General features: G+C 38.5%; 1 protein-coding gene across 1 annotated transcript in view; it reads right to left on the minus strand.

Annotated features, from left to right (window-relative positions):
* thada (THADA armadillo repeat containing) overlaps positions 1 to 22,695 on the minus strand; it is a 64,928-nt gene extending 42,233 nt beyond the window's left edge. Inside the window, exons 1-25 of the mRNA XM_088421987.1 lie at positions 22,623 to 22,695; positions 22,396 to 22,505; positions 22,165 to 22,301; positions 21,754 to 21,902; positions 21,623 to 21,655; positions 21,499 to 21,547; positions 21,202 to 21,386; positions 20,464 to 20,558; positions 19,950 to 20,173; positions 18,419 to 19,143; positions 17,452 to 17,606; positions 17,222 to 17,377; positions 16,997 to 17,104; positions 16,805 to 16,928; positions 16,508 to 16,653; positions 15,888 to 16,110; positions 15,659 to 15,794; positions 15,414 to 15,550; positions 14,615 to 14,767; positions 13,621 to 13,781; positions 8,083 to 8,192; positions 5,607 to 5,739; positions 3,212 to 3,334; positions 2,758 to 2,880; positions 2,285 to 2,376 (exon numbers count right to left, since the gene is read on the minus strand). Of these exons, the coding sequence (XP_088278113.1) occupies positions 2,285 to 2,376; positions 2,758 to 2,880; positions 3,212 to 3,334; positions 5,607 to 5,739; positions 8,083 to 8,192; positions 13,621 to 13,781; positions 14,615 to 14,767; positions 15,414 to 15,550; positions 15,659 to 15,794; positions 15,888 to 16,110; positions 16,508 to 16,653; positions 16,805 to 16,928; positions 16,997 to 17,104; positions 17,222 to 17,377; positions 17,452 to 17,606; positions 18,419 to 19,143; positions 19,950 to 20,173; positions 20,464 to 20,558; positions 21,202 to 21,386; positions 21,499 to 21,547; positions 21,623 to 21,655; positions 21,754 to 21,902; positions 22,165 to 22,301; positions 22,396 to 22,505; positions 22,623 to 22,695 (3,860 nt within the window). The remainder of the gene's footprint in view (positions 1 to 2,284; positions 2,377 to 2,757; positions 2,881 to 3,211; positions 3,335 to 5,606; positions 5,740 to 8,082; positions 8,193 to 13,620; positions 13,782 to 14,614; positions 14,768 to 15,413; positions 15,551 to 15,658; positions 15,795 to 15,887; positions 16,111 to 16,507; positions 16,654 to 16,804; positions 16,929 to 16,996; positions 17,105 to 17,221; positions 17,378 to 17,451; positions 17,607 to 18,418; positions 19,144 to 19,949; positions 20,174 to 20,463; positions 20,559 to 21,201; positions 21,387 to 21,498; positions 21,548 to 21,622; positions 21,656 to 21,753; positions 21,903 to 22,164; positions 22,302 to 22,395; positions 22,506 to 22,622) is intronic.
* Positions 22,696 to 23,658: the final 963 nt, after the last annotated feature.

Here is a 23,658-nt window from a genome sequence, read left to right on the forward strand (position 1 = left end):
GTTGGAAGTTTGAGATAGACCTTATTGAGCAACCTTCCAGTGTCAGCTGGTTGTATTTATGTTAAAGATGATATCAGACCGACATCAATGCAAGGTCACGGAGCAGAGAGGCCTCCGTCTAGGCTCAGTTAATGGAGCAGTGATCCACAAACATTACATCTGGTTTCAAGTAAAATACACGCGTGGAAATTTCTGCAAAAAGAAAGATGCAAAGTCTTAAAAAACACAACCAAGACAGTAAATAATATCGTGAGCTTTTTTATAGCGTCTGAAGACCCCACAAAGGACCTACAAAAACAGACGAGGACAAACTGTCGTCATGCAGCATTTGTTCACTTGTATAAAGCTGATTGCGCGCTAAATGCTTAAAGCAATGGAAGAGAAATTAAGTGCACAATTTGGCTGCAAAATACAAAGGCACGGTTGATTCATGAATTTGTCACCTGAACAACCTAACAATAGTAATAAAGGTCGTTTTCTTTAGCAGCCATCATCTTCTTTTATTTTCAACTAAACTAAAATATAATAATAATGAAGACAGATGCAACAGTCACAAGAAGGGGAATAGTAGCTTTTAGAGACTTTTAGAAAATATGCCAACAGAAACACAGTAATATGCTAGTGAAAATCTACTCTACAATATCAGCAGTCTGATAAAGACGACCAATCACACTTTTATTGATCGTGTCAGCTGGGTGCAGTCATTCAATTATACAATAATCAATTATCACACACAGTTACAGTACACAGTCCAGAGTTTCGCAATATTCCTATTAAGTTAGATAAAACGAAAAATGTTTGCATTTGTTGTTTGATAAGAAGCTCCTTGCACGGTTGATTTTGATTTTGAATGGGACTTTTTTTTGAGGAATCTTTTTTTGATCTGATCTTTTCTTACTTTCGTATTTAACCAACAACCATTTAAAATGCTACGTGGCTATCCTGAAGAGACGGGTGCTGAAGTTGCATGTTCAATCACTCTAATCTGGGTGTGTTGTTGCCAACAAGTGAAAACCTCCACATTTAAATGATGCTTCGTTTTCTTAAGATCACTCTAATGGTTTTGATAATGACAGATTTGGGAGCATAATGAACTGAAGCGATGGAATAGGAAGCATTAATGAAAGAGGCAAATAAACACATAATTGAGTTGCTGAGAAAATAAATAGATCACAATGATAATTTGAGGAAACTACTAACCTCATGAAAGCCATGCTTTGTTGAGTTAACTTTCTCTCAGTGTGTTGTAATTGGATGTACAGGCATGTGCCCATCCTGTGTAAAAATGTGCTTAAAACTTCAGGACAACACACCCCGATAACCCAAGGAAAGACAATGGGTAATGGGCATGATGCCTTCTTGTGACTGGCAACAAGGCTACACTTACATGATTCAAATGCTCCAAAACTGTCAATAGTCTATATGTCAAGAAAATATTTGCTTGCTATTTAAACATTTCTACAAGCGGGAAAGCACTATGTGCTGTCTTTGATTTATGCTTGTGTTATGTTGTCACTGATTTGCATTTTGGTCTCCACCTGCCTTTACGATGCATGCTTTATAAAGCCAGCTAGTGTTATTCTTCTCAAGCTTGATAAATGTGTTATGATAATTTGCGTAAACTTTTTTTTTCTACTGTATGGAAAACAAACTGCACAAGGTATCACTGTGAGCAAACCTAATCCTGAATCTGCTTAATTAAGTTTCAATGTGTAGCACATGCAAACATTTTGTCGATTAGGTCCTTGAACACTAAACATTGTGTGCGGATCTGGCATTGTTTTGTGATGCATGCAATGTGAATAGTCAAGTTTGAAGAGGATGGATTATAAATGTATTGTGAATGAATTTAATACATGCGTCTTATCAACGTAAATACATCAATTTAGTTTCCAGTATAATCTACTTAGACCATTTGCTTATAGGAGCAGTAACAGCAGGAACCACTGTACCTGCAACTTCATTTGCAATGAGGTTGAGAGCAAGAGATAAATAAAGCTAACAAAAAAAGTACTCACACTAGTGTTACAACAGTGTCCCCTGGTGGTGTTTGACGAGTAACATATTTCTATTGGCAACTCAAAATGTTCATCTTGACTAAATTGACTCAAAGTTGAAATTCAAAAGTATAGATTGCTGTGTAAACGATAAACATTTTGCAACTTGTAATTGTGATCTTGTGATGCTATTTACACAATCTTTATGTGTATGACCACAGAGTCATGTGAACTACAGACCAATACAAACATTTTATTCTAGTCCAGGAGGGGGAAAGGAAACTGACCTGTTTTTTTTCGAGTGTTCATCCCTCCCTTTCTTCACTCCAAAGATCCTTGTGATCAGAGTGCTGAAGAGAAGAGTTGAAGAATTCCTTACCTGATATAAAATACGAGTGGAAATGGGGAGAATGAAGGTAAGTTATTTACTGTAGTTAAAAATTACAGCTCATGGACGAGTTGAGACAGTTTTGTATCTGCATCGGTATAGTTTGTTGTTTTAAACCAAACACATAAAACAGGCAATGGCATTGTTTTTCCTTTAATATCCCCATGCAATGTAATGCTACATACACACACACACACTCTCTCTCAAAATGTATATAAAACAGCAGGTAAATTGATGGGTTTAATAAAAATATGACTTTAAAATAACCCTGCTTATGTTTTTTTTGTTTAATTTTTAGTGTCATCTATTTACCCCCCAAAAAGCATTGTACTTGTACAAAAGTGAAAGAGGAAAAAAATCATGAACACTCACTGCCCAAATAGGGGAAGTAAATCCAAGTACAGCAGCCTGCATTCCATCTGACACAAAAGAAATTATGTTTTCTCCCAAACGAGTGTCCCTGTAAAGAGCTCTCAGGATGTTCAGAGCGTGAACCTGTAAGGATTATATTAAAGTGTGAAGTCAAGATGTATTTTTTCTTTAAAATAATATGCTGTATGAACCTCCACTAATGTCGGATTTAGATTACATTGTGCTTTTGGAATATGAATTAAACAGCAAAATCCACCTGTTTTTATCCATTGCTTCATTACTAGGAGCGGACCTTTTACCACTTGGTGTCATATAAAAGATAATATTGCAGTATCTCAGCACTCAGGACCAATGGAAAAAGGCGCTAAAGAGATTCTAGACTGTGACCATCACAAGACTAAAGTACAGAAAGCAGTCAATACACATACTGACAAGATGTAGACCTCTTACAAACCTGAGGAACAGTGGAGGCATCTGTATTCCTGTCAGCAGAAGGCAAAGCGAGGGTAATCAGCTCTCTCATGGTCATTTTTAATAGACTGCAACTGGAGGATTTTGGCTCAGAAGAAAGAAGAGCCTGTGGAAAAACAAACACAACATTTTTGATGTGGCAGTGTTGCAAGATGGGCATGTATAACTGCTAAGATTGTGATTGCTGACAGGAATCCTTAGGTGCTCTCTCAAGAAGCTGCGAGCCATCAGTGAATATAAATCATTTTCATCAAAGTATTTTGTATTCACAATCAGAATGATTGCTCAAGTACTATTCAGCCCTCAATTTCTTCAATATCAGTCATAATTTTATGAGTTGTTTTTTAAAAATCCAAACATTCAGTCGCAGATAAGTTTTTTATATGGCTGACAATGAATGTGTTAAAATAGAGGTTTTCAAAATTGGTAAATGAAATACTTCAAAAACAATAGTGGTGGTGAATAACAATGATTTAATTGAATAACACGCACACCCACACACACACACACACACACACAAACAAACACACACACACACGTGTTGAGTTATAAAATGCTAACCTCCTCCACCATCCAAAAATAACAACAAAGTCCCCGTTTCTTCTTCCTCAAATTAAAAGTCCCATTCAAAATGAAATGAAAAGTATATTTTCCCTCAAGCTTCTGAAGCCTCGCCTGAATATTTTGTATATTTTGATTTTTCTTTTTTTTTTTTTTTTTTTTATTTTCTACCAGTGAAGATGTTGTGTTGTGTTGGCGTTACCTTTGTGTTACCGGAGAACTATTTACTTTGGGTCACTTTATAGTAAATAGTTGATATTGTAGTTAAACAAAAGGTAACCTTCAGGACTACTCTTCACATTCAGTACAAAAAAAAAAAACAGAGATGGATGATGACATACCAAGAGCTTTCCTGGACGACATAATTTGTATGTGTCCAGGCCGGGGGAAATGTAGGTGCAAGGCTGGTGTGTGTTAGTTATCTTACGGAGGGAGTTGATGTTAGACATCTGGCCTTAGTTATGATTAAGAATTAGACATGGGAGGCATGGAGAGATGAAGGTAGGGAGGAGAGGAGAAGGCAACAAGATTTGGCTTTGACAAACCCTCAGGGATTCAGAGGAGGTGGAAGAAAAACACAATCTGCTTCCTGTTAAGTGTATGTCGGGTTGGTCCAGACCAGAGAGAAGCGAGCGCAAGAGGCAGCCTTCCCAGATCCGACTCTGTCATTCCGAGACGAGGGAATGCTGCCCAAACTTCTGCCAAGGTGTTGACTTCATCTTCTCCCAAGATTATTTCTTTAGCTGACATATTCAACAGTTTTTTTTTTCCGTCTGGATTTTTGTTACCACTACCGCTACTAGTCAGATATGTATTGATGAAGGAATTTTATTATCATGACGTGATTAACACTTTTGCCTCACAGTTTAGGGACTCGAGTTCAATCCCAGCTGGCTCTGGCCTTTCTGTGTGGAGTTTGCATGTTCTCCCGGGCCCAAGTGGGTTACCTCCGTGCACTTAACTATGCGGTTAAAGAAAATGGAATGATGGATAATAACCAAAGTTCTAGGAAAAATATATTTATAATATAATATAAATATTAAATATATTTAAATATAAATAAATATAAAATATATTTATAATGTTCCAAAGTTGATCAATATTTTGAAAATGTTCTCTTTTTGATGGCTAAGTCAGCAGTCATGTTTTATCAGATAGGAACGTTGCATTTAAAAAAAGCCACACTTCTATAGTAAAAATATGATAAAATCTAATTATTTTCTCCAACTTATTAGAAGGTCTGACTGATAATTGAGCAGGGTTAAAAAATGAGATACATTTTCATATAGAGCCTTTTAAACTGATATGTGACAAAATACTAAGTTTCAAAACATATTTTCATGTACAGCAGTTACTTTTGAGTCACTTTAATATCTAACAGACGATTATTTATGCAATCTAATCAACGCGTAATAGCCCCCTAACTAAGGCTGAACGTGTTTATAAAGGCTGACAGGAGTAGAAATGGATAAAACTAATCATTATTTATTATCTTCAATAAATATGATGATTTTCTTTACACCAAAATAATGTTAACTTTCTTATGGTTCAGTTCAGTGACTTCAAATACATTGTTGTATAGCTTCAGATAAAAATAAATAAATAAATAATAAATACAAGTATTTGAGGACTTTCAGAGCATCTTTACAAAAAAAAAAAAAAAAAAAACAAATCCAGTAGGGAATGGTGGGTGACTGTATTATATGATAAAACTGGTCATTTTCTTATTCACATGTTCTACTTCAATCATCAATCAACAATCATTCATTTCGATCACCTGTGATAATCTTTAAAAGCCAACTCAAATCAAGCATCACCTGAATATAGAAGGGTATTCCAGCGCTGCGTCGTGTGGCACAGAGTTTGGACGATGGATCACTAAATTTGACCTCTTCCAGAACTTCGGAAAGCCAGGAGGCTGGAAGCTGTTGCAAGAGTTTACTGCCACTCCTTACACACCAACAAAAACATATACATATATAAAAACACGGTCCATGTCTGAACAACGCATAAAAATATTAGAATAAAGTATCTAGAGAAGTAATATACGGGATTTTTCTAAATGTTCTCTTTTTTAATTATAATTAATGCCACATTTGTGATATCCCCTGTTTTTAGGGGGAGGAGGTTTTCTCCTTTGCTGCAATTGCAACACTGTGTACTGTACATCTGCATGAAAGCTTCATGTCATAAAAGGTGGTGCAAAATATGGATTTGATGACGTTTCAAGGATATATTTTGTCGACAAAATAAAATCTATTTACTTGACTTGTGGATATACTATATTGTTTCACCAGCCAGAAAATTTCTAAGTGAGTTTGTCTTCTGTTTGTCCAACAAAGTACCATAATAAAAACACATAGTTTATAGTTCAGATTTATTTAAACTACTGTAGTATAATTTATGACAATTTCTGCCTCTTTTCTGACACACCTTGTACAGATGAACAAAAGATCAGAGGAGAGTGAAAGTCATGTCATAGTCAAAAACTGAGAAATAATGGGGGAGGGAAGCAAAAAGGAAGCACACAAGATACACCATCTGAGAGTGCAAACAAGGTTGTGCACACCAATGCCAGGTCCCAAAAAAGAGCATCAAAAGGCTGTGGTTAAGCACCCTGCAATCAACACCCCATAACCCAGCACACAGCCTGCATACCATCCGCACACTATTCTTCCTTTGGTGAAACAGACATGCATATTACACACAGGCCCAGAGCAGAGCAGAGCTCACACACACAGACACACAATAGAATTTCACTATAATACACAATAGCCCTCCTGTGAAGGACTCATGCAATAACAAAACAAGAAATTTTGACGGTAGGACCGTATGAAACACTGCTTCATCAGTTTTTATGTAGTTTCACCTGTGACAAATGAAAAGGTACTTTTCACATGCTACCAATCAAACCTAAGGGTTAACATGAATTGACAAATGCAGCCACATCCATAAATATTGGGACATTGAGACAATTCTTATGTTTTTGGGTCAAACAACTGCCACAATAGATTTGAAACGAAAAGAACAAGATGTTCTTTTACCACAGACGTCTGCTTGGGTCATTGTTCATCTGCGCTGTGAAGCACCATTCATTTGGCTGAATATGAGCAGATGACTTCACACTTCCGAATGCGTCCTACTGCCTTTGTCAGCAGTCACATTATCAATAAATACAAGAGATCCATTGGCAGCCATCTAGAGATACTCCATTCAACTGATTTGAATGTAAATAAACCGAAAGTAGAGTTGAATGTTTACAGTTGTAAAGCATATGTGCTTATTTAGTACTACCACATACATAAGATGGCGGCGCGTGTATACGCAGCGGCCACTCGCTCTCCCGACAATGCGTTGTCTTGTGTACATGTAAAACGCAGAGGATAGTGAGAAACGCTATTTCGATTCCTTTGTATGTTAAGCACATGTGAAGAAATTGACAATAAACTTGACTTTGACTTTGACTTTGATATACTATATTGTTTCATTTCGAATGCATTCATAGAGCCAAAAACTATTTTGATTTGTGTAGATGTGTGAATATCTGTGGACCTAAGTGTTTTTTTTTCCCTAAAGATGGAAAGGATTGTGAAGTTATGAAACCTACAAACTCATCGTATTTGGGTGAAAGGGTAGCTACAAAAAAAAAAAAGAGAACAATTAAAAACAGCAACTTTAAGCATTCCATTATTACGGACTCTTTTGTTATAGTAAAAACAATTGGATTAACAGTTTGTCAATCGTTGAAGCATACATGAGCAGGAAGGCAGATAAAGTTTTTTCAGTTGAGTTAACGTTGGTGATAGCGGTTTTCAGATAACTGCTCACTTAACTGCATTTCCACAGTATTAAGTCACAAAGTATGACACAACAATGGTACGTACAGTTGCAGAGGTTGGAGCTGCATTCGCTAGTTTCTGTTGATTGTGTTATATTGCCCCCCTCAGACAAAGAACAAAAAAAGGCTAATAGTATCTCGTATCATGTTTGTGTATTGGAAAGAACTCCAATATAAATGCAAACCTGATTTTCATTTTTACATCCACAAAAACACAACCAGAAAAGGCAACCATATAACAAAAAGACAGTGGGTAAAATGATTTTCATCTCAAAAAGGGGTGCCATAGGAGGAATGCCTAACATAGTAGTATCATGAAGAGTGACACCACAAGGATGTGCCTCCTGACTAATTACATGGCAGAACAAAAGTTATCCTTGTAATGTGCAGGAATATGTCTACAACAGCGGAGCAATATTACCTTTTAGCTTTCAACACTGCACGTTAACACATACCTGCATAGCATGTCAGTGAGGCGAACAAAGCCTACATAAGCCAGTTCAAAGGCACCACGATGACGGGACTGCAGGAGCTGCTGACGGAAATACAAGCCAACACAAGCCACCTGAAATAGACAGGGAACATGAACGTAAATTTGACATTTTGTAATGTAGGCAGTGGGTAGATCAGTGCATACTGTGTACTGCAGGAACGTTGACAGTCACAAGACTACTTGTTTTTAAATTACACCATGATACAACCTGGAAGTTATGCATACACTTACGTTTCAGTAACAAGTACAGTACATCATCATCGTGAGTGACTCTCCCTACTAGTGCGTACCAAATGTATAAAAGTGTAAGTCAAAGTCCATTTATCAAGTGCAAGAGACAATTGTGAGAGGGTACTATGTGGGCTCTATGAAGTCCCTGTATGTTGTAAAATGTTCTGGTACGATAGGCGCTAAAACTGAGTAGTGCTGGTATGCCGTACTGCTGCGTAACAAGTCACTTAAAGCACTGGTTCTCCTGTATTGAGACATTAACATATGCTTTTAAACTATTGCCCTCTGGTCTGTGCTACAGTGCACATAAAAGCCGATCAACAGACTAAGGGAAAGTTTTTTACCAAGCACTATTAACGTTCTGAGCTACAACAACACAGGAATACACTGAAAATACAACAATCATGCACTCGTGTGAATCTTTGTTTCATATTCTATTTACTGTTCATATTTATTTAACATGGACCAATCACAGCAGCACTCCCATCATAGTATGTACTGTGACAAAAAAGGCATTCTATTCTACATTTTATTTAGTATTATCAACAGCAACACAAAAAGAAATGACTGATTTGTTTAAAATCTACAAAACGTGAACCTGCCACAACTTTTGCACAATGAGTCCTCCTGGTGAATATGTAATCATAAAACGAGAGCAAGAAGAAGACCTAATTTTCTCCAGCTGCACACTTAAAACAAAAAGGATGTCTTTAAATTCTTCATGAAACCGCCCCTAGAAATGTTGTACTTCATGTTTGTGAGTCATTTTCCCACAAAACAATAATAATACCAAAACCATTGACCCACACCCATCTAACTCCACAATAGTGAATTATGCAATCCCACAATTATCAATAAAATGCTGACATAGCTTTCTAGCAGTCTATCAAATTTAAAGTGAAAATGTCAAACAAGAAGCAAGTGAAAGAAAGGCATAAGAGGAAAAACTAGAGGCAAAAAGAGGAAAAAGGGGCATAAAAAGTTCTTATTCCTTGAAAGAACTGTAGTTACACAATAACCTTTTCTCTAGTTGGCAACCTGGAGGTCTTAACAGCAGCAACAGGCTTGTTTGAGACACCACTTACTTTTTGGCCAATGAGCAGCCAGCGAGCATGTCCAGCATGAGAGCAGCATGGCAGTAGCGTGACAAGTGTGTTCAAATAAGGATGCTGAGACATCCGCATAATAGCCAGTCTAAGTAAAACCATCCAGTTAGTAACAGTGTTAGCAACATTATTCTAACTATACACACACATACACACACTAGTGCCATTTCTGTGGCAGTATGTAAACTGGTGAGTGTGTAGCAGGTGAGGCGGCAGGGCGAGGCGGACGCCGAGCTCCAATGCCCTGTCATTAAGGTTGTGGTGTCACCGCTACCACTAAAGCAGTCAACCCTCGGCTTAGTCTGGGGTGGCACAGAGGGCACAGGGAGGAGTAACAAGGTTCTGGTGCAAAAAACAAACAAACAAACAAGGAACAATCCAAAACGACCCCTCCTGGGATGTGGGTTTGACACAGCATCTCAACAAAAACAAATTGGAAACCACAGGGAATGGCTCAAGTGACAAAAACAAACCCTCAATTTAAAATGGGCTCAAACTATGCAAGAACACAGGTACATAGGGGAAAAAAAAACACACACATTTCACTTTTGTTGAGTGTATCGACTTTATAAATGGACAGAGGGATATAAAATATACTCAACAAATATTTGGAACAAGTGGAACAAAAATGAAGAGTTGAGGCAGCCCGTTTATTTAGTCAAATCACAGTTTAGTAAACCTCCCTGACCCTGCAGATATAGAGCAGACCAACTAAAACACCCAAGCACAGAATGAGTAAACCACAATTTGCACCAAGCACAATGACTTATCACATGGGTTTGAGAATGGACACCCAGGACAGGCCTGACCTCACCAGAGTAAAAACAGCAGTCACTGTTTGATGCCCAAGGTTGCCGGGCCCAGACCACTGCGGTTCTGAGCCAGGCCAAGCCGGGCCGTTCTTCCGCGTATTTAAAGCTCTCTTCCTCAAGGTTCCCGTCTGTGTAACTCTTTAAAAAGGCCGAGCAAGCAAGGGCGGGGGAAGGGATTTATTTAGACATCAACTTCCTGTTTGCAAGCGTGCTTGTTTCCCTGAAAAAGTTCTCTGTGGGGAGAGAGAACTTTCCCAAGTCTAATTACAAGTATGGATTGACCTATGACACTTGCCCAATGGGTTAGAAGGCACTCTCGCCATGTTTATTGTTCTTTCTATTTGAACTGCGATCTGCTAGAGAATTGATGAATTTCATGATTAAAAATCCAAAACAAAAACATTTACACAAATATTAATAAATGTGGTCAAAACTGTTCACGCAGGCAGATTTGTTTTCTCAATTACACGGACTGATGGTTTTAAAGATAAAAAAAGAACATTAACATGAAATTCAGTAGCAGCAATAGAAGGAGTTTCTATTTTTCAGACTTTCCGGGCTTTATAGACAAGGTCCTGTATGAGGTAAAATTTGTCAGTTATGGTTTATCATTTCCTCTACGTGACATTGCGCTAGCAGGAATGCCGCTAGTACATTAAAAAATATATAAAAGACTCAAATAATATAGCAAACTGTTAGAGGAGTTAATGTGCTTAATCATATAATGTCATCTCTAGTAGTGGCTTGAGTGATATAAGCAAGTTACTCAATCAGACTTTGTCATGTTTATTTGTCTAAACACAAAGTACAGCGATACTGACACTCGAAATGGATATGTGGTGCCAGTGAAAAATGACCACTGTCGACGATCGCTGTTAGCCATTAGTTAGCATGGTTAGCATATCACAAGCTGGTGATTACTATGGCTGTGTTCACTGAATAAAAAAAAATGATGTAAAAAGTTGTATCCATTTGAAAGGATCTAAAGTAGAAGTGTTTTTCAAAAGTCCAAACCACCCCTAGTGTGTGTGTGTGTGTGTGTGTGTGTGTGTGTGTGTGTGTGTATCTGTTTGCAGCAGCAAACAAGTTGACAAACAAGGGAGAGAAGAAGCAGCGGGAGTGAATGTTGATCACAAATGTAAACAAACAGGCATGCAAATAAGAATTTATAGCCAGAAAAACATTGCGTGTTTTTCTCATCGAACAATAATTATCATGACAGTTCAGTATTTAAAAAAAGAAACGTCTCATAACCTATTCCATATTTAGCTACATGACAAACATTATCTCAAACTATGGTGATCCCTGCACATCTATAAAAGCAGCTGTTGCCATGGTGTCAGCCAAGGACAGAAACATCTGCACTGTTACCGGGCCAACGGGGATGGAAGACCCAATGCTGGCTGACAGAGACATGTTTTAGTTCCAAATAAGCACTCACACACTACATGCATGTGCTCATGCGTGTCATCACTGCGGTAGGGCCGAATGACTTTGCCTGCACCCAACTTTCCATGCACAGCAGGAGTCACCCCAAAGACCGCTAATGCCACGTACAAACTCAAACAAGTGTTGACTTGAAAAATAGCTGGGAAAAAAAAAGAAGAAAAAGCAAAAAACGATGACGCAAAGAAAGAAAGAAAGGGTCAGATTTTCCTCTTATGTAATAATGCACGCCACTAAAGGCAAAGTCTCCATGCTCCGTTTAGTGTTACAACGTCAGAATTTCAACTACTACGTACTCTAGTTGCTATGCTCTTAATAATATGTACATGTACAAATGATGATTGTTGTTGTCTTAATGCCAGGGCCTTCAAATAACAGGACAAATTCTGAATGAAAACAAACAACAGCCAAAGATTCATTGCTGACATTTTCAAGACTTTTGTCTCGCCAACAGCAGAATATTTGCAGAGTGAAATAAAATCAACGTATTAAACTAGTGTTCAAACAAGACGTAACAGAAAGATCCACATTCAGCACATACAACACTCCCCCCTACTTCCACAGTTTAAATGCACAGTCAACAGGTAAAAAACCACCAGACGCCCGAATGCAAACACGCCCTTAACCCCCTACAAAGGCAAATATAGTCATTGTCTGGGTCTCTTGTTAACATGCTGAACCACTCAGACGACTATTCCTGTGCTAGCTTGACTATGTGTGTAGACGTTTTTAGTGCCCAGTGTTTTCATGCTGGCTGTGGAAGTAATTTACAAAGAATGCAGTAGAAAGGGAGGTGCACTGCGGTCGTTAAAGCAGCAGGGTTGTGCCTTAAACGAAAGCCTGATGCTAACAAGGGGAGATGCTAATTGTACAGCCTGCAGCAGAGCGTAAAGCTCATACAGAGGTCTGTGTAAAATACTGTTAAAACATATTTTATTTGTATTTGTATTTTATTTCTCATATTTTATATCTCGACTTGAGGATACTGCTGGAAATGTGAATTTCCCTACGGGGATGAATAAAGTATCTATCTATCTATCTGTCTGTCTGTCTGTCTGTCTGTCTGTCTGTCTGTCTATCTATCTATCTATCTATCTATCTATCTATCTATCTATCTATCTATCTATCTATCTATCTATCTATCTATCTATCTATCTATCTATCTATCTATCTATCTATCTATCTATCTATCTATCTATCTATCTATCTATCTATCTATCTATCTATCTATCTATCTATCTATCTATCTATCTATCTATCTATCTATCTATCTATCTATCTATCTATCTATCTATCTATCTATCTTTCAAAAGAAATGGTACATAATACTGACTCATTCTGAATCGTCACAAAACTGATCATTAAGAGATGCAACTTTACCCCATCACTGTGTCAAACACTGAAAAGACCTTACACTTAACGGTTCAAAATTAAGTTGATGTTTACTATGATCCCAAAGAGAGGATGCTGTCAGTTAATAATTTTATGAGCACACATCACATTTATAATTGCTATTTTTTTTAATATTCTAAAAGACACAAGTATACAAATTAAAAAAAAATATCATGTTGGTTGGCATAGCATTCTATCTTAACCCCCCCACTCTTCCCCCAAAACCTTTGGACAAACTAAATTGTCCTTAAGTGTGATAAGGTGATTGATGCGTCTCTGTGTGCCCTGTGATTGGCTGGCAACCAGTTTAGGGTGTCCTCTGCTTACTGAAACAAGCTAATACTCTTGAAAAAGGCCACCGTGTACGTGTATTTAATTTGACATGCCTAACTATCAGTTTGCTTTTTTTCTATCAACATCACTAGACAAGCCATATAACTCATGGCAGGCCAATTTTGGCCCATAGGTCCTACGTTGTGTGGCATGTGTGAAGTCATACGTTTGAAATCTTACCTGTTCCTCTGTGATGAGCCCAGAATGTGAATGTATGTTGTCATTGGTATAGTGCAGTGGCAGACTCTGACACAGCTGCCCCAGCAGCATGGCCACTTCCTTCATGCTCCGCCAGCAACACACCAGCACCATCTGGGCTGTCACCCTGTAGCCCTCGCCACCTGGACCATGCCCACACACACACACGCACGTGCACAAACACACACAAAAGGAAAAGGGAAGTTTCATCACTTTTCCATGTTACAAAAAGTTGGGAACGCAAATAAAAAGGACAACCACTGCCCTCATCAGGACACCACTAGGATAACAACTAAAAGCAGCAACAACGATAAGAGTCTTATTACACTCAAATATAGTATAAAAGTGAGGTTCTTTAGTCGGGGTAACGACTGAGCTTAAAGCACTTCACCCCCAAAAAATAGACGCCCACATTAACACTCATGGTAACTTACATAATATTAGGTGAACCCAAACAATGACTAACTAGCTAAACTATTTCTAATATTTTGGTTGCCTTGTTCAGCTCCAACAGAATGTCAGAAATATTTGGAAATAAGTCTTACGGTTATGCAGTGCATAATTATACTTAACACACTTCAGCCACAATAGTAAATATATATTTTTTTATTGTCACCTCCACCTTAGAAGATGAACATTATCATTATTTTTGATAAGATTTTGCATTAGACCTCATTATAAGCATGCATATCTGTATATGTGATGGTGGACTGGTAGATATTTTCAGTAATAGCTGAATATTCTTTATAGATTTTTAAGTGTTTAGCCTAGTAATATTATCAACTATTTTCTCCCTTCCACTAAGCTAGATTTTAGTTGCAGAAACTAGATGACATTCTCAAATATCTGTGACAAAATTGTCACGATTTCGATTGTTTGAATGCAGTGGAAAAAATATTCACACACACGGATGATCAAAACATTGGCATCTGTAAATTAAAAAAAAGGGAGTGTTCTCATGATGTGTGAAACTCACTGGTATCAGGTGACACTAAGCGCGTGGTCTGAATTTCTTCCTGATCCTCTTCATCGTGTGTATCAAGCTCTCTGGAGTGGGTGAAGAAATCATTGGTATCCCTTGGCTGAATTTCATGCAGAATCTTCTGTAGTCCGACTGATGTGTCTGTTACTGTATATATATGCACACACAATTAAAGATGGGAATAACGGCATTACTAAATCCAACCTATTGATGAAACATTTTAATTATGAATGCTTTTTGTAAATGGGTAGCCATTAATGCGGAGGTAAACTAAGACGGTGCCATGTAACTAATTAGTCGGGCTACATTCAAAATCTGTAAGCAATTTAAAAACTGTAAACACACTCTTTGTATGTAAGCGGTATATTGACAGCCTATGACGAAACATACTTTTCAGAAACCAAAATTTCTACATTAACCTTGTTCTGTATTTTGCCCAATTGTTTGATCTTTACAACAAATGCCTTTCACATCAAAGGGAATATTGAAAGAAAACATTAGGAAGCTGAAATTTCACCCAGATGCTGACAACATGCCAAAGTTCAACATAGCATGACCACTTAGTTATCACACTACCAGAAGTGTGCCAATTGAAAAACGATTCTGAATCGAATCAAAGACCCCAGCATCGAAATCGAATCGACTTGTGAGACAGTCAAAGATTCCCACCCCTACCCTGCAGCAAATGGGACACGTTCTGATGTTTGCTCCGTGAGTAGGGCATGCTGTCAGAAAAAAATGGGCACACCGCTTCAGCCAAGTTGTAATCAGTCATAGCATAATGAGAAATTACCTGTGCCAACATCCATGGGGATGAGCCCCTCGGGGGAAGAGCTCTGGACAATCGGAGAAACCACATCTGACAATCTGTAACACGTGGCAATGAGCTCCGTCACCAGTCGCCTCCACTCCTCTGTGTGACACAAACACCTACACGCATGCACACAGTTCAAGTGAGCGCTAGTGAGGTCAAAACACTATTTATTAAAAAAAAAGAGGATTTGAACTTGAGGATACAAAAGCAGAGATTGTTCTCACTCTGTGTTGAGATTTCGAAGGACAGCAGTGATGCAATGGGCTCGGCCGTAGAGAGGATAGGAGGCAGCCGCCTGCAAAAGGCAATGTTCGGCTTTGGAGACCTCTGATCTTAGACAGAGCAGCAAGAAGTGAATCACTGCAGAAAAACAAAATGGTGGAATAACATTTATAATTTCTGTCTTTTTCAAATTAAACTTTGTCATTTTTACACTCTAGAATGCCAATTTACCGGATAAAGTGTTAATCTCCTGAACATCAGGTGCCTGCAGCAGTGAAGCAGGAGGTTGGAAGTCAAGTCTCTGTTCCTGGGCACAATCTACTAGCGCCTGTCTCAAATTGGGCTGATGGAGCAGCAGGTTGAGCAAGTGGGCCGCTGTTACACTATCAAAGGGCTTGGTGCTGGTGCTCAGATCCAGCGCAACCTGAAGTAGGCTACGAAGCACGTCAGGTTCCTAATCCCAAAGAGATCAATGAAACATCGGAACAGTTTGGTTTCCTTCATTTTGACCTAAACAACTTTAAATGGGTATACTGCTGAACATTTGAATGATGAATTGGAAAAATGCACTTTCAGCATGCTGATAATGCAATAGTCCTGATTGTGTGCAATTTCTATTACAAAAGGAAGTAATTAGTTTACAGTTACTTTTCTGATACTTTTGTATATGTATAAGTTTAAAAATATAGAGAACTTGTCAATACAAGAAGAGTCAATAATTACTACACCATTCTGTAACATCCAAAATTAATATACAGCCTTGTTTATGATGCAATTGCAAACAATACGAACAACACAAAAAATAGATTTGAAAATATAGTACTACGCAAGGCATTCGCTCTCATAGCAACCTCTAATCGAAGCGCCGAGCAAGGAAGTTTCCATAACAACGTTGTAGCCAGTAGTTTGACTTCCATGAAGTTGCTTGCTACACAGTAGAGGACATTCTGAGCATAGGTAGGGGTAACAACTTCACCCAGGGAAAACCCTTCCGGCCCTTAAAGGACAAAATATAAAAAAAAAAGTTTGAGAATACTCATCCTGTTTTCATAGTAACAGTTTTCGCAACAGTTTTTCATGTGTTTTTTAAAGTTATCACAACGTGTTACATTTTTTAACAGCTAATTTGCAGAGAATTATACACATACCTGCGCTAAAAGTGAAGAGTTCAGCCAGTAGACCAAGCAAGCTGAGGGACATGATGCATTTGGAGAAAGAAACTCCAGGCAGTAATACATCAAACAATTTTGAACATAAATCCTGCAGGAATTCCTATCACACAACACAAAAACATTATTTGCCCGTGATAACAAAGAGGGAACTTGTGTGTAAACATGTACCTTATAAAGACATATAGCGTGTTGGTCTTTGGCTCTTTGCTCCGGCTCTTTCTCTTGGCTCTGCCTCTTTTGTAACAGCTGCATACTGTCTTTTACTCTGCAAAGCATCTGTGAAACAGTTTGACAAAAGGTCAATACAAGCTGAGTCCAATTACCAATACCAATATATCACTGACAAAACAAGGAATATGTTCAATGTGGAGAAAAATGTAAGGATGAGCTGACCTTCTTGAAGAGACTAACCACCTGTTGCCTGACACTTGGTGACTGGCTGTTAAGGTTGGGGAGCAAAAAATGGTGAATGAGCGCCATTTCCTGTGAGGTCAGAACTTCAGTACTTCGGTGGCTTTCACACACCAGGCCTAAAGCATCCATCCTCACCTAGCACATATGTCACATATTAATAAGTTGTAAAAAGTTGTAACAATTATCTGGCACAATGAAAATGCACTCACTTGGTCATGTTTATGAATGAGTGCTTGCCGCACCAAGCTGAAGGGTACCAGTTCTCCAAAAAGACCTTCCGCAGGGGTTAGCAACACACCTTGAGACCTGGCTGCCCGCAGACATGTCATTAGGGCCCCAAGTGCACCTCTGCTGCCAGTGGAGTCTATTGACCATAAAAAACAAACAAACAAACAAACAAACAAACAAATAAATAAATAAATAGATAAATAAATAAATAACTGAAGTGACCAAGAAGACTCTTATCAGAATATGCAACAGAAAATTACAACTACAGGTGTTAAGGTATTTTTTTAAAGCTGTGGTTCTCAGAGTACCCCCTGGGAGTACATGAAAGCACTTCAGGTGGGAGTGAGATTTTTAACACAGAATGCCATTGATGTGAAACGCCGCCAAAAGGAACTCAACGGACGAGAGCCATTAACGTCAATAGACATCAACTACAGTTTTATTTTTGGTTTTCCAATGGGAATGGGTGAAGAAAAATGTTTGGGCAGGTCTGGATTTATCATCAAACTGGGAAACTTTCAAAAAGCAGTAATTATGGTCAACCCGCTTGAAAGTGGCTGGCAAGATATCTTTTTTTTTTAATGGCTGGTGTTAACATAGTTAAGGTATAGGCAAATCTAAGTGAATATTTTTTAACCTCACAGGGACCTGAGTTCAAATCCACCTTGTTTCCTCTGTGGAGTTTTCATGTTTTCCCAAAGCAAGCGTGGGTTCTTCCTGGGCATTTCCAAATTTTGACAAATATTTTTTACACAGTAAAAATGCTTATGATTGCAGCCATCCTGTGTGGAGTTTTAATGACCACCGTGAGCTTGCATTCGGTTTTGGGGTACTCCAGATTCATTTCACGTCATAAAAAAGGTGTATCTGGCTACAGAAGTAGTAGACTGTAAATTAAGCGTAGGTGTCAGTATGGATGTTTATGGTTGTCAGTTTTTGTGCGTTTACCTTTGCAGAGGGGCAGCCTATCTTGCAATGCTTGCACCATGTGTGTCAGACTGGATGGACAGCAGCGCAGCAATTTGGGTAGAAAATAATCCAGGATATAAGTGGTCTCGTCCACTCTCGCACTACAAAGCATCTGTAGTAGGGGCGTAACCCACATCCGGTGCCAATGCTTCATCCAGTCTTCTAAAGTGGTCACTTTTTCCGTCAAGGCTTCAGCAGCAAGCTGTTTTTTATGGCTGGTAAAAAGCTTCTCTAAAAGGTCGCTGGCATATGGAGCCAAAGTCTGGTCACTCATCAGACCCAAGAGGCATGAAGGAAGTTGTGGCTGAATCTCAAGCAGGTACTCAGCACCATAAAGCTCTACCAAGCAGCCTAGAGCCCCATATTTTCCCCGCATGTGCCAATCAAGCCGGAACAGTCTTTGTGTGAGTTCAATGACATAGCTGTCGGGATTTGCTTCTGAGGAAGAATAACTGGTAAGTTGATGGAGGAGGAGGAGGTTGCGGAACAGGGAGGATGTTTGGTGGCGGACTCCATCTAAGGGATGCTCCCAGTGGGAGTAGATATGCTCCAAGAGACGTCGGTGTAAATCAGACCCGCCTCTGAGGGACTGCTGGAGACTAAGGGCACAGAGATGCTTCTTTTCGTGCAGGCATTCCAGGGCAGCACTGCTCCACAGAGTAAGGACCCGAACAACCAGCAAAACGGTACTGGACTCTTTTACACTGCAGATAGAAGAATACACAGAAAACATATCATGTCATATAATGTCTACAATGGAGAATAACAACACAAAGAGCAACAAATAAATGTTTAACATTTATCTTGTTTGCTACTCGAACGAGTGTCATGAGATGGAACGGCTTACCGATTATGAGCATATCGTACTAGTTTTATTTTCCTAACTGTCGTTAAAAGATGAGGAATAAAAATTTCATATCCAGTTATTCCTCTATGAAGATATTCTGACACATGGGGCCAAAACATTAAAATATTTCAAAACATGAACTTGCACTAACATTATAAGCGATGCCTGTAAATTTTAATTGGTATAAAATCATTATTTCCTCTCCCACAATTGCCCAAATATATAAATTCACACTTAACATAGACGTTTAGATGAAAACATTCACCATTACTGCATGAACATGTTTTTGCATAAACTTACCATAACTACGTTTTTGTTCTTCATATATCTCAATCTCGTCATCTGATCTTCATTGAACTCAGAAATTGGGATTTTGAAACCTTTATTTATTCAAGGTAATGACCTAAAGCTTTGTGTTGCTGTACCTTTTGTTAAATCTGCTCGTCCAACAAGGAAGTGAATAGTAAGATTTACTGTCGGTGTTTTTAGTGTCATCACCAAGTTGCGGTAGAAATTAAATAATATAACACCTGTTGTGAAAACTAGTTCAGCTTTTTTCGAGTAGTGCATGTACAAGTTTTGGAAACATCTGGTGACAAGCTTTTGTTCTTATGGGATAGTGGCAGCAGCATTGATTTTTTTTTCCCCCTCCAAATTAACTACCTGACATCCAGATCCAGGAGTGTGTTTGGGACCAGCAGGAGCAGGGCTTCCCAGTGTGGGCCAGCAGGGCATCCTTTCCAACTCAGCATAGCCAGCGCACCATGACAAAGATACAAAGAGACAGAAGGCGGACGAACACTTGTACACAAGCTCTCACACCTTTGCTTAATCCACATGGGCGCAGAGCTCAAGCCATGCACTGAGCTTTGGAGCAAACCGCACACCTGGAATGACACAGGACAGCAATGTGCAACATGCTTGTTTAGTTGAAGACTATTTTAATCATAATCAACTCCGGCAACTCACAATCTGAAATACAAAACATTCAATTTGTTCTTTACTGGTTTGCATAAAGTTGGAACAACAAATACATTTAAATGTGTATTATTTGTTCATGGATTCAAATTCAAAGAGTTTTGCCCAATGAAAGTTTTAAATTAGTTGTGTGTGTGTGAGTGCGTCAGTGGAGATAATCAGATAAATTCAGATTGTTAAATGAAATATTTAAACTTACCGCTGAGGCAACTTCATCTCCCAAGCCCATCACAGATCTGATTAATAAGACTATGGCCATTCCGGATGTACTCTGAACTGCTTGCACAAATTCCTCTGGGTTTAATAAAGGATGAAAATATGAAAAAAAAAAAGTGAAACATTAGATAAATATTCAATTACCTATCAGGTACATGTTTAAGTATGATAATAGGCTATCCCCACACAACAGGGAATATGCACAATGGGGGGGGGGGGTTTCCCCAGGTAAATCAACTTTAAAAATACGTAGACTAAACATATACTTCCCAAAAGATATAGATCTGTATTATCAGAAAGTTTTGTCCATCATTACAAACAATCTACAGTGGCTCGATTTTAAGTGTTAACATTTTAACCAAGAGGTCAGTCAAGAGGAAGAAAAAAAAGAAGAAAAAGAAAACCAGGAAGTTATTGACCTTATAATTGTTAACAGGCTGCTCCACTCTCAAGTTTACTCAGCTAATATTTTTGACAAATCGTCTGTAAGTGACTTTAACCTTAGCATATTATAAAAATCAATTCACATTCAACCTTAGTACATTATTTTAAAAAAATGGTGGGAGCAATTACTTGATTATTCTATGGTATTATATAGAATAATCAAATGTGCCCTAGTGGAAGCATTAGCAGCAAAATAAAAAAAGACAAAACATGTCTGAAACATTTCTAAGTTCCCAAACAGACAGTGTAACAGGCAAATGTATACTAAATGGCTTACCATTTGTAATGATACTTATGTAGCAATCCAGCAAGCTACTAAATGTTTCTTTCAGAGTGGGGTGGGTTGTCATGGCAGAACTAATTGAACCTTGACATCTCTGGATGACCAGCATTGATGTTTTCACTGCTGCCAGACAGGAATGCATCAACTGGGCTTGAGCTATATGATGGCCTGCGACACCACTTTATAAACAGCAGAGGGCGACATACACAGTTTATAAGCAGTGTACTGTATTAAAGTGTGTAATGTAATATAAATATGTCAATTGTAGAGTACAGTACTGTACATACATACCTGTTTTGAGTAAAATATTCACGCAATCCCTGATGAAGAAACTGCAACACTAATTAGAAGACAATAAAATCAGTGTTGGATTGCTTTCAAAATAAATTGTTTCAACATAATTATAATAGCAAACCTTCGGGAAGAAGTTCATTGACGCACCTCTCGCCTGGAAATAGCATTATTGCAGATTGTGGTATTGGGTCAGAGAGAAATAGTCTACAGGACTTATAATTTAAATGTCAACCCAAGGGCTTGTGCACTTACCAAGAGGGAAGCCATCCATGCAGCCAGAAATGGCATTGACAACATCTGAGTATTGGTCAGGAGTTGGATTGGACATAGAAGCTAACAGGCACTTGGACAGACATGTTGCGGTTTGTTCCTGAAGCCAGCTTGGTACTGAACTCAGGGCACTAAGCAAAGGTGAACACACACCAAAAACGTTAAGTAAGGTAAAAAGTGAAACAAGACGAACAGCAAAAAAAAAAAAAAAATCTTCAGACAATGGGCAAAACGCTTCTTTAGAAATAAACACAAAAGCTATTAAGTTAATCGTTAAAAGGAAATCATTTAATGGAAGCAAAGCAGACGTAAGTACACTAAACGTTTATTAACTGCACCCCACTCTTCTTCTTCATAAAACGTATTCAAGAATATATGAGTGTTATTGTGCACCTGCAAATGGCACGTCGCAAGGGGTTCTTGGGCTGCAGGGAAATGTAGCCCAAGGCCAATGTCTGCAGACAAGCTCCTAAGAGTTCTGCATCACCATCCGTTGGCTCTTGGTTGAGGGCCTCCAGCAGCGAACCAGCCTGATGTAGATATGAGCACAGATGTAACCTCATGCCATATCATTTTCTGTCAACAATTATTAAAAGACAGCTAGATTGCCTTATTTGTAATCACCTTTTTGACCAGCTGGATCTGTTGCACCGGCTCTTTCAGCTCCAAACAAGACTGCAAAGTCTTGGCGAGGTGCCTGACTTCATCGTTGCCTTCATCAACATATAGAGACGCTGGAGGAAAGGGGAAAGTGTTCAGAATTAATGGTGCGACATATCGGTAAGTTAAGAACTTTGGCGATCAAAACATTGTTTAACAAAGATTAAAACGTCAAATTGTTTGAACCATACCTAACAACATGTGCAGTTTCTCTTCGTCCAACACCAAAGCCTCGACTTTGGGTGTTTTCTTTTTTACCACCATTGCACGACAGCATTCAACTCAGCAGGATTTGAAACAAATGTTATAGGCTGAGTCCAAAACTCAGCAACATGTCAACAAACTTGCAAAGTGACCCTGAATGAAATGACAACCGAAAAGCTGCATTAACAAACACGTAACACGGATTCTGTATAGAAACAAATAATATTTAAACGACTACGTTTTAGATTTCTGCCACAGTTTCAAATTGGCTGTTGCTATAAAAGTATGGAATACGACGTGGAAAGGAAATCAGAATTCATTCACCTGTGTGCTGCATGTGGTACTGGTTCGCAAAACTGCATTCAAACTTCCGACTGCGTCACGTTCCATAATGCATCAGTTTCCGGTAGAGAACATTTCAGAATTAAACTCTCTCTTTAATCATAATACGGGAATTTGTCTTCTTTCCCCGCTAGGAGTCGCCCACGGAATTAAAATGAATCCCACCAATTTTTTAAGCAGTATTTGCTTCCACTCTTATTCAATTGGCTAATGAATTTTACAAACAGGGCAGGTATTGTACTTCATATACCGTCACATTTGTACAAAATAGAAACAATCAAGTTGCATGGGATTAAGTTTAATGTTTAAGTTCAGCATTAGTACAGTAGTATAGAGTCACTTGATATTGTCACATTCTGCTTTCCGGTCATGTATGAGGGAGACCGCTATGTAAATAACAGCAGTAGCCAATCATATCATTGCAAAGCGCTGCCTGCCCACTGTGTGATTCATAATGAAGCCAACAAGCAACAGTTCATACTATTTCCGGTTTGACGTTGGTGTCGAATTAAGATCACATTGATTAATTATACGACCAACTTTAGCGTTAACGATGGTTAGAGACATTGCTAAATATATTGCATTGCTTTTTCGTCGTCGAGAGAATATTCATTCCAAAAAGCTGCACAAAGTGTGTCCTGTTCCTAAATAGCGCTCAGCATTCTGAATGGTTGAATTTAT

The sequence above is a fragment of the Hippichthys cyanospilos genome, chromosome 8 (genome assembly GCF_059441005.1).
Source record: "Hippichthys cyanospilos isolate Australia breed blue-spotted pipefish chromosome 8, RoL_Hcya_1.0, whole genome shotgun sequence".
NCBI classification, from domain to species: domain Eukaryota; kingdom Metazoa; phylum Chordata; class Actinopteri; order Syngnathiformes; family Syngnathidae; genus Hippichthys; species Hippichthys cyanospilos.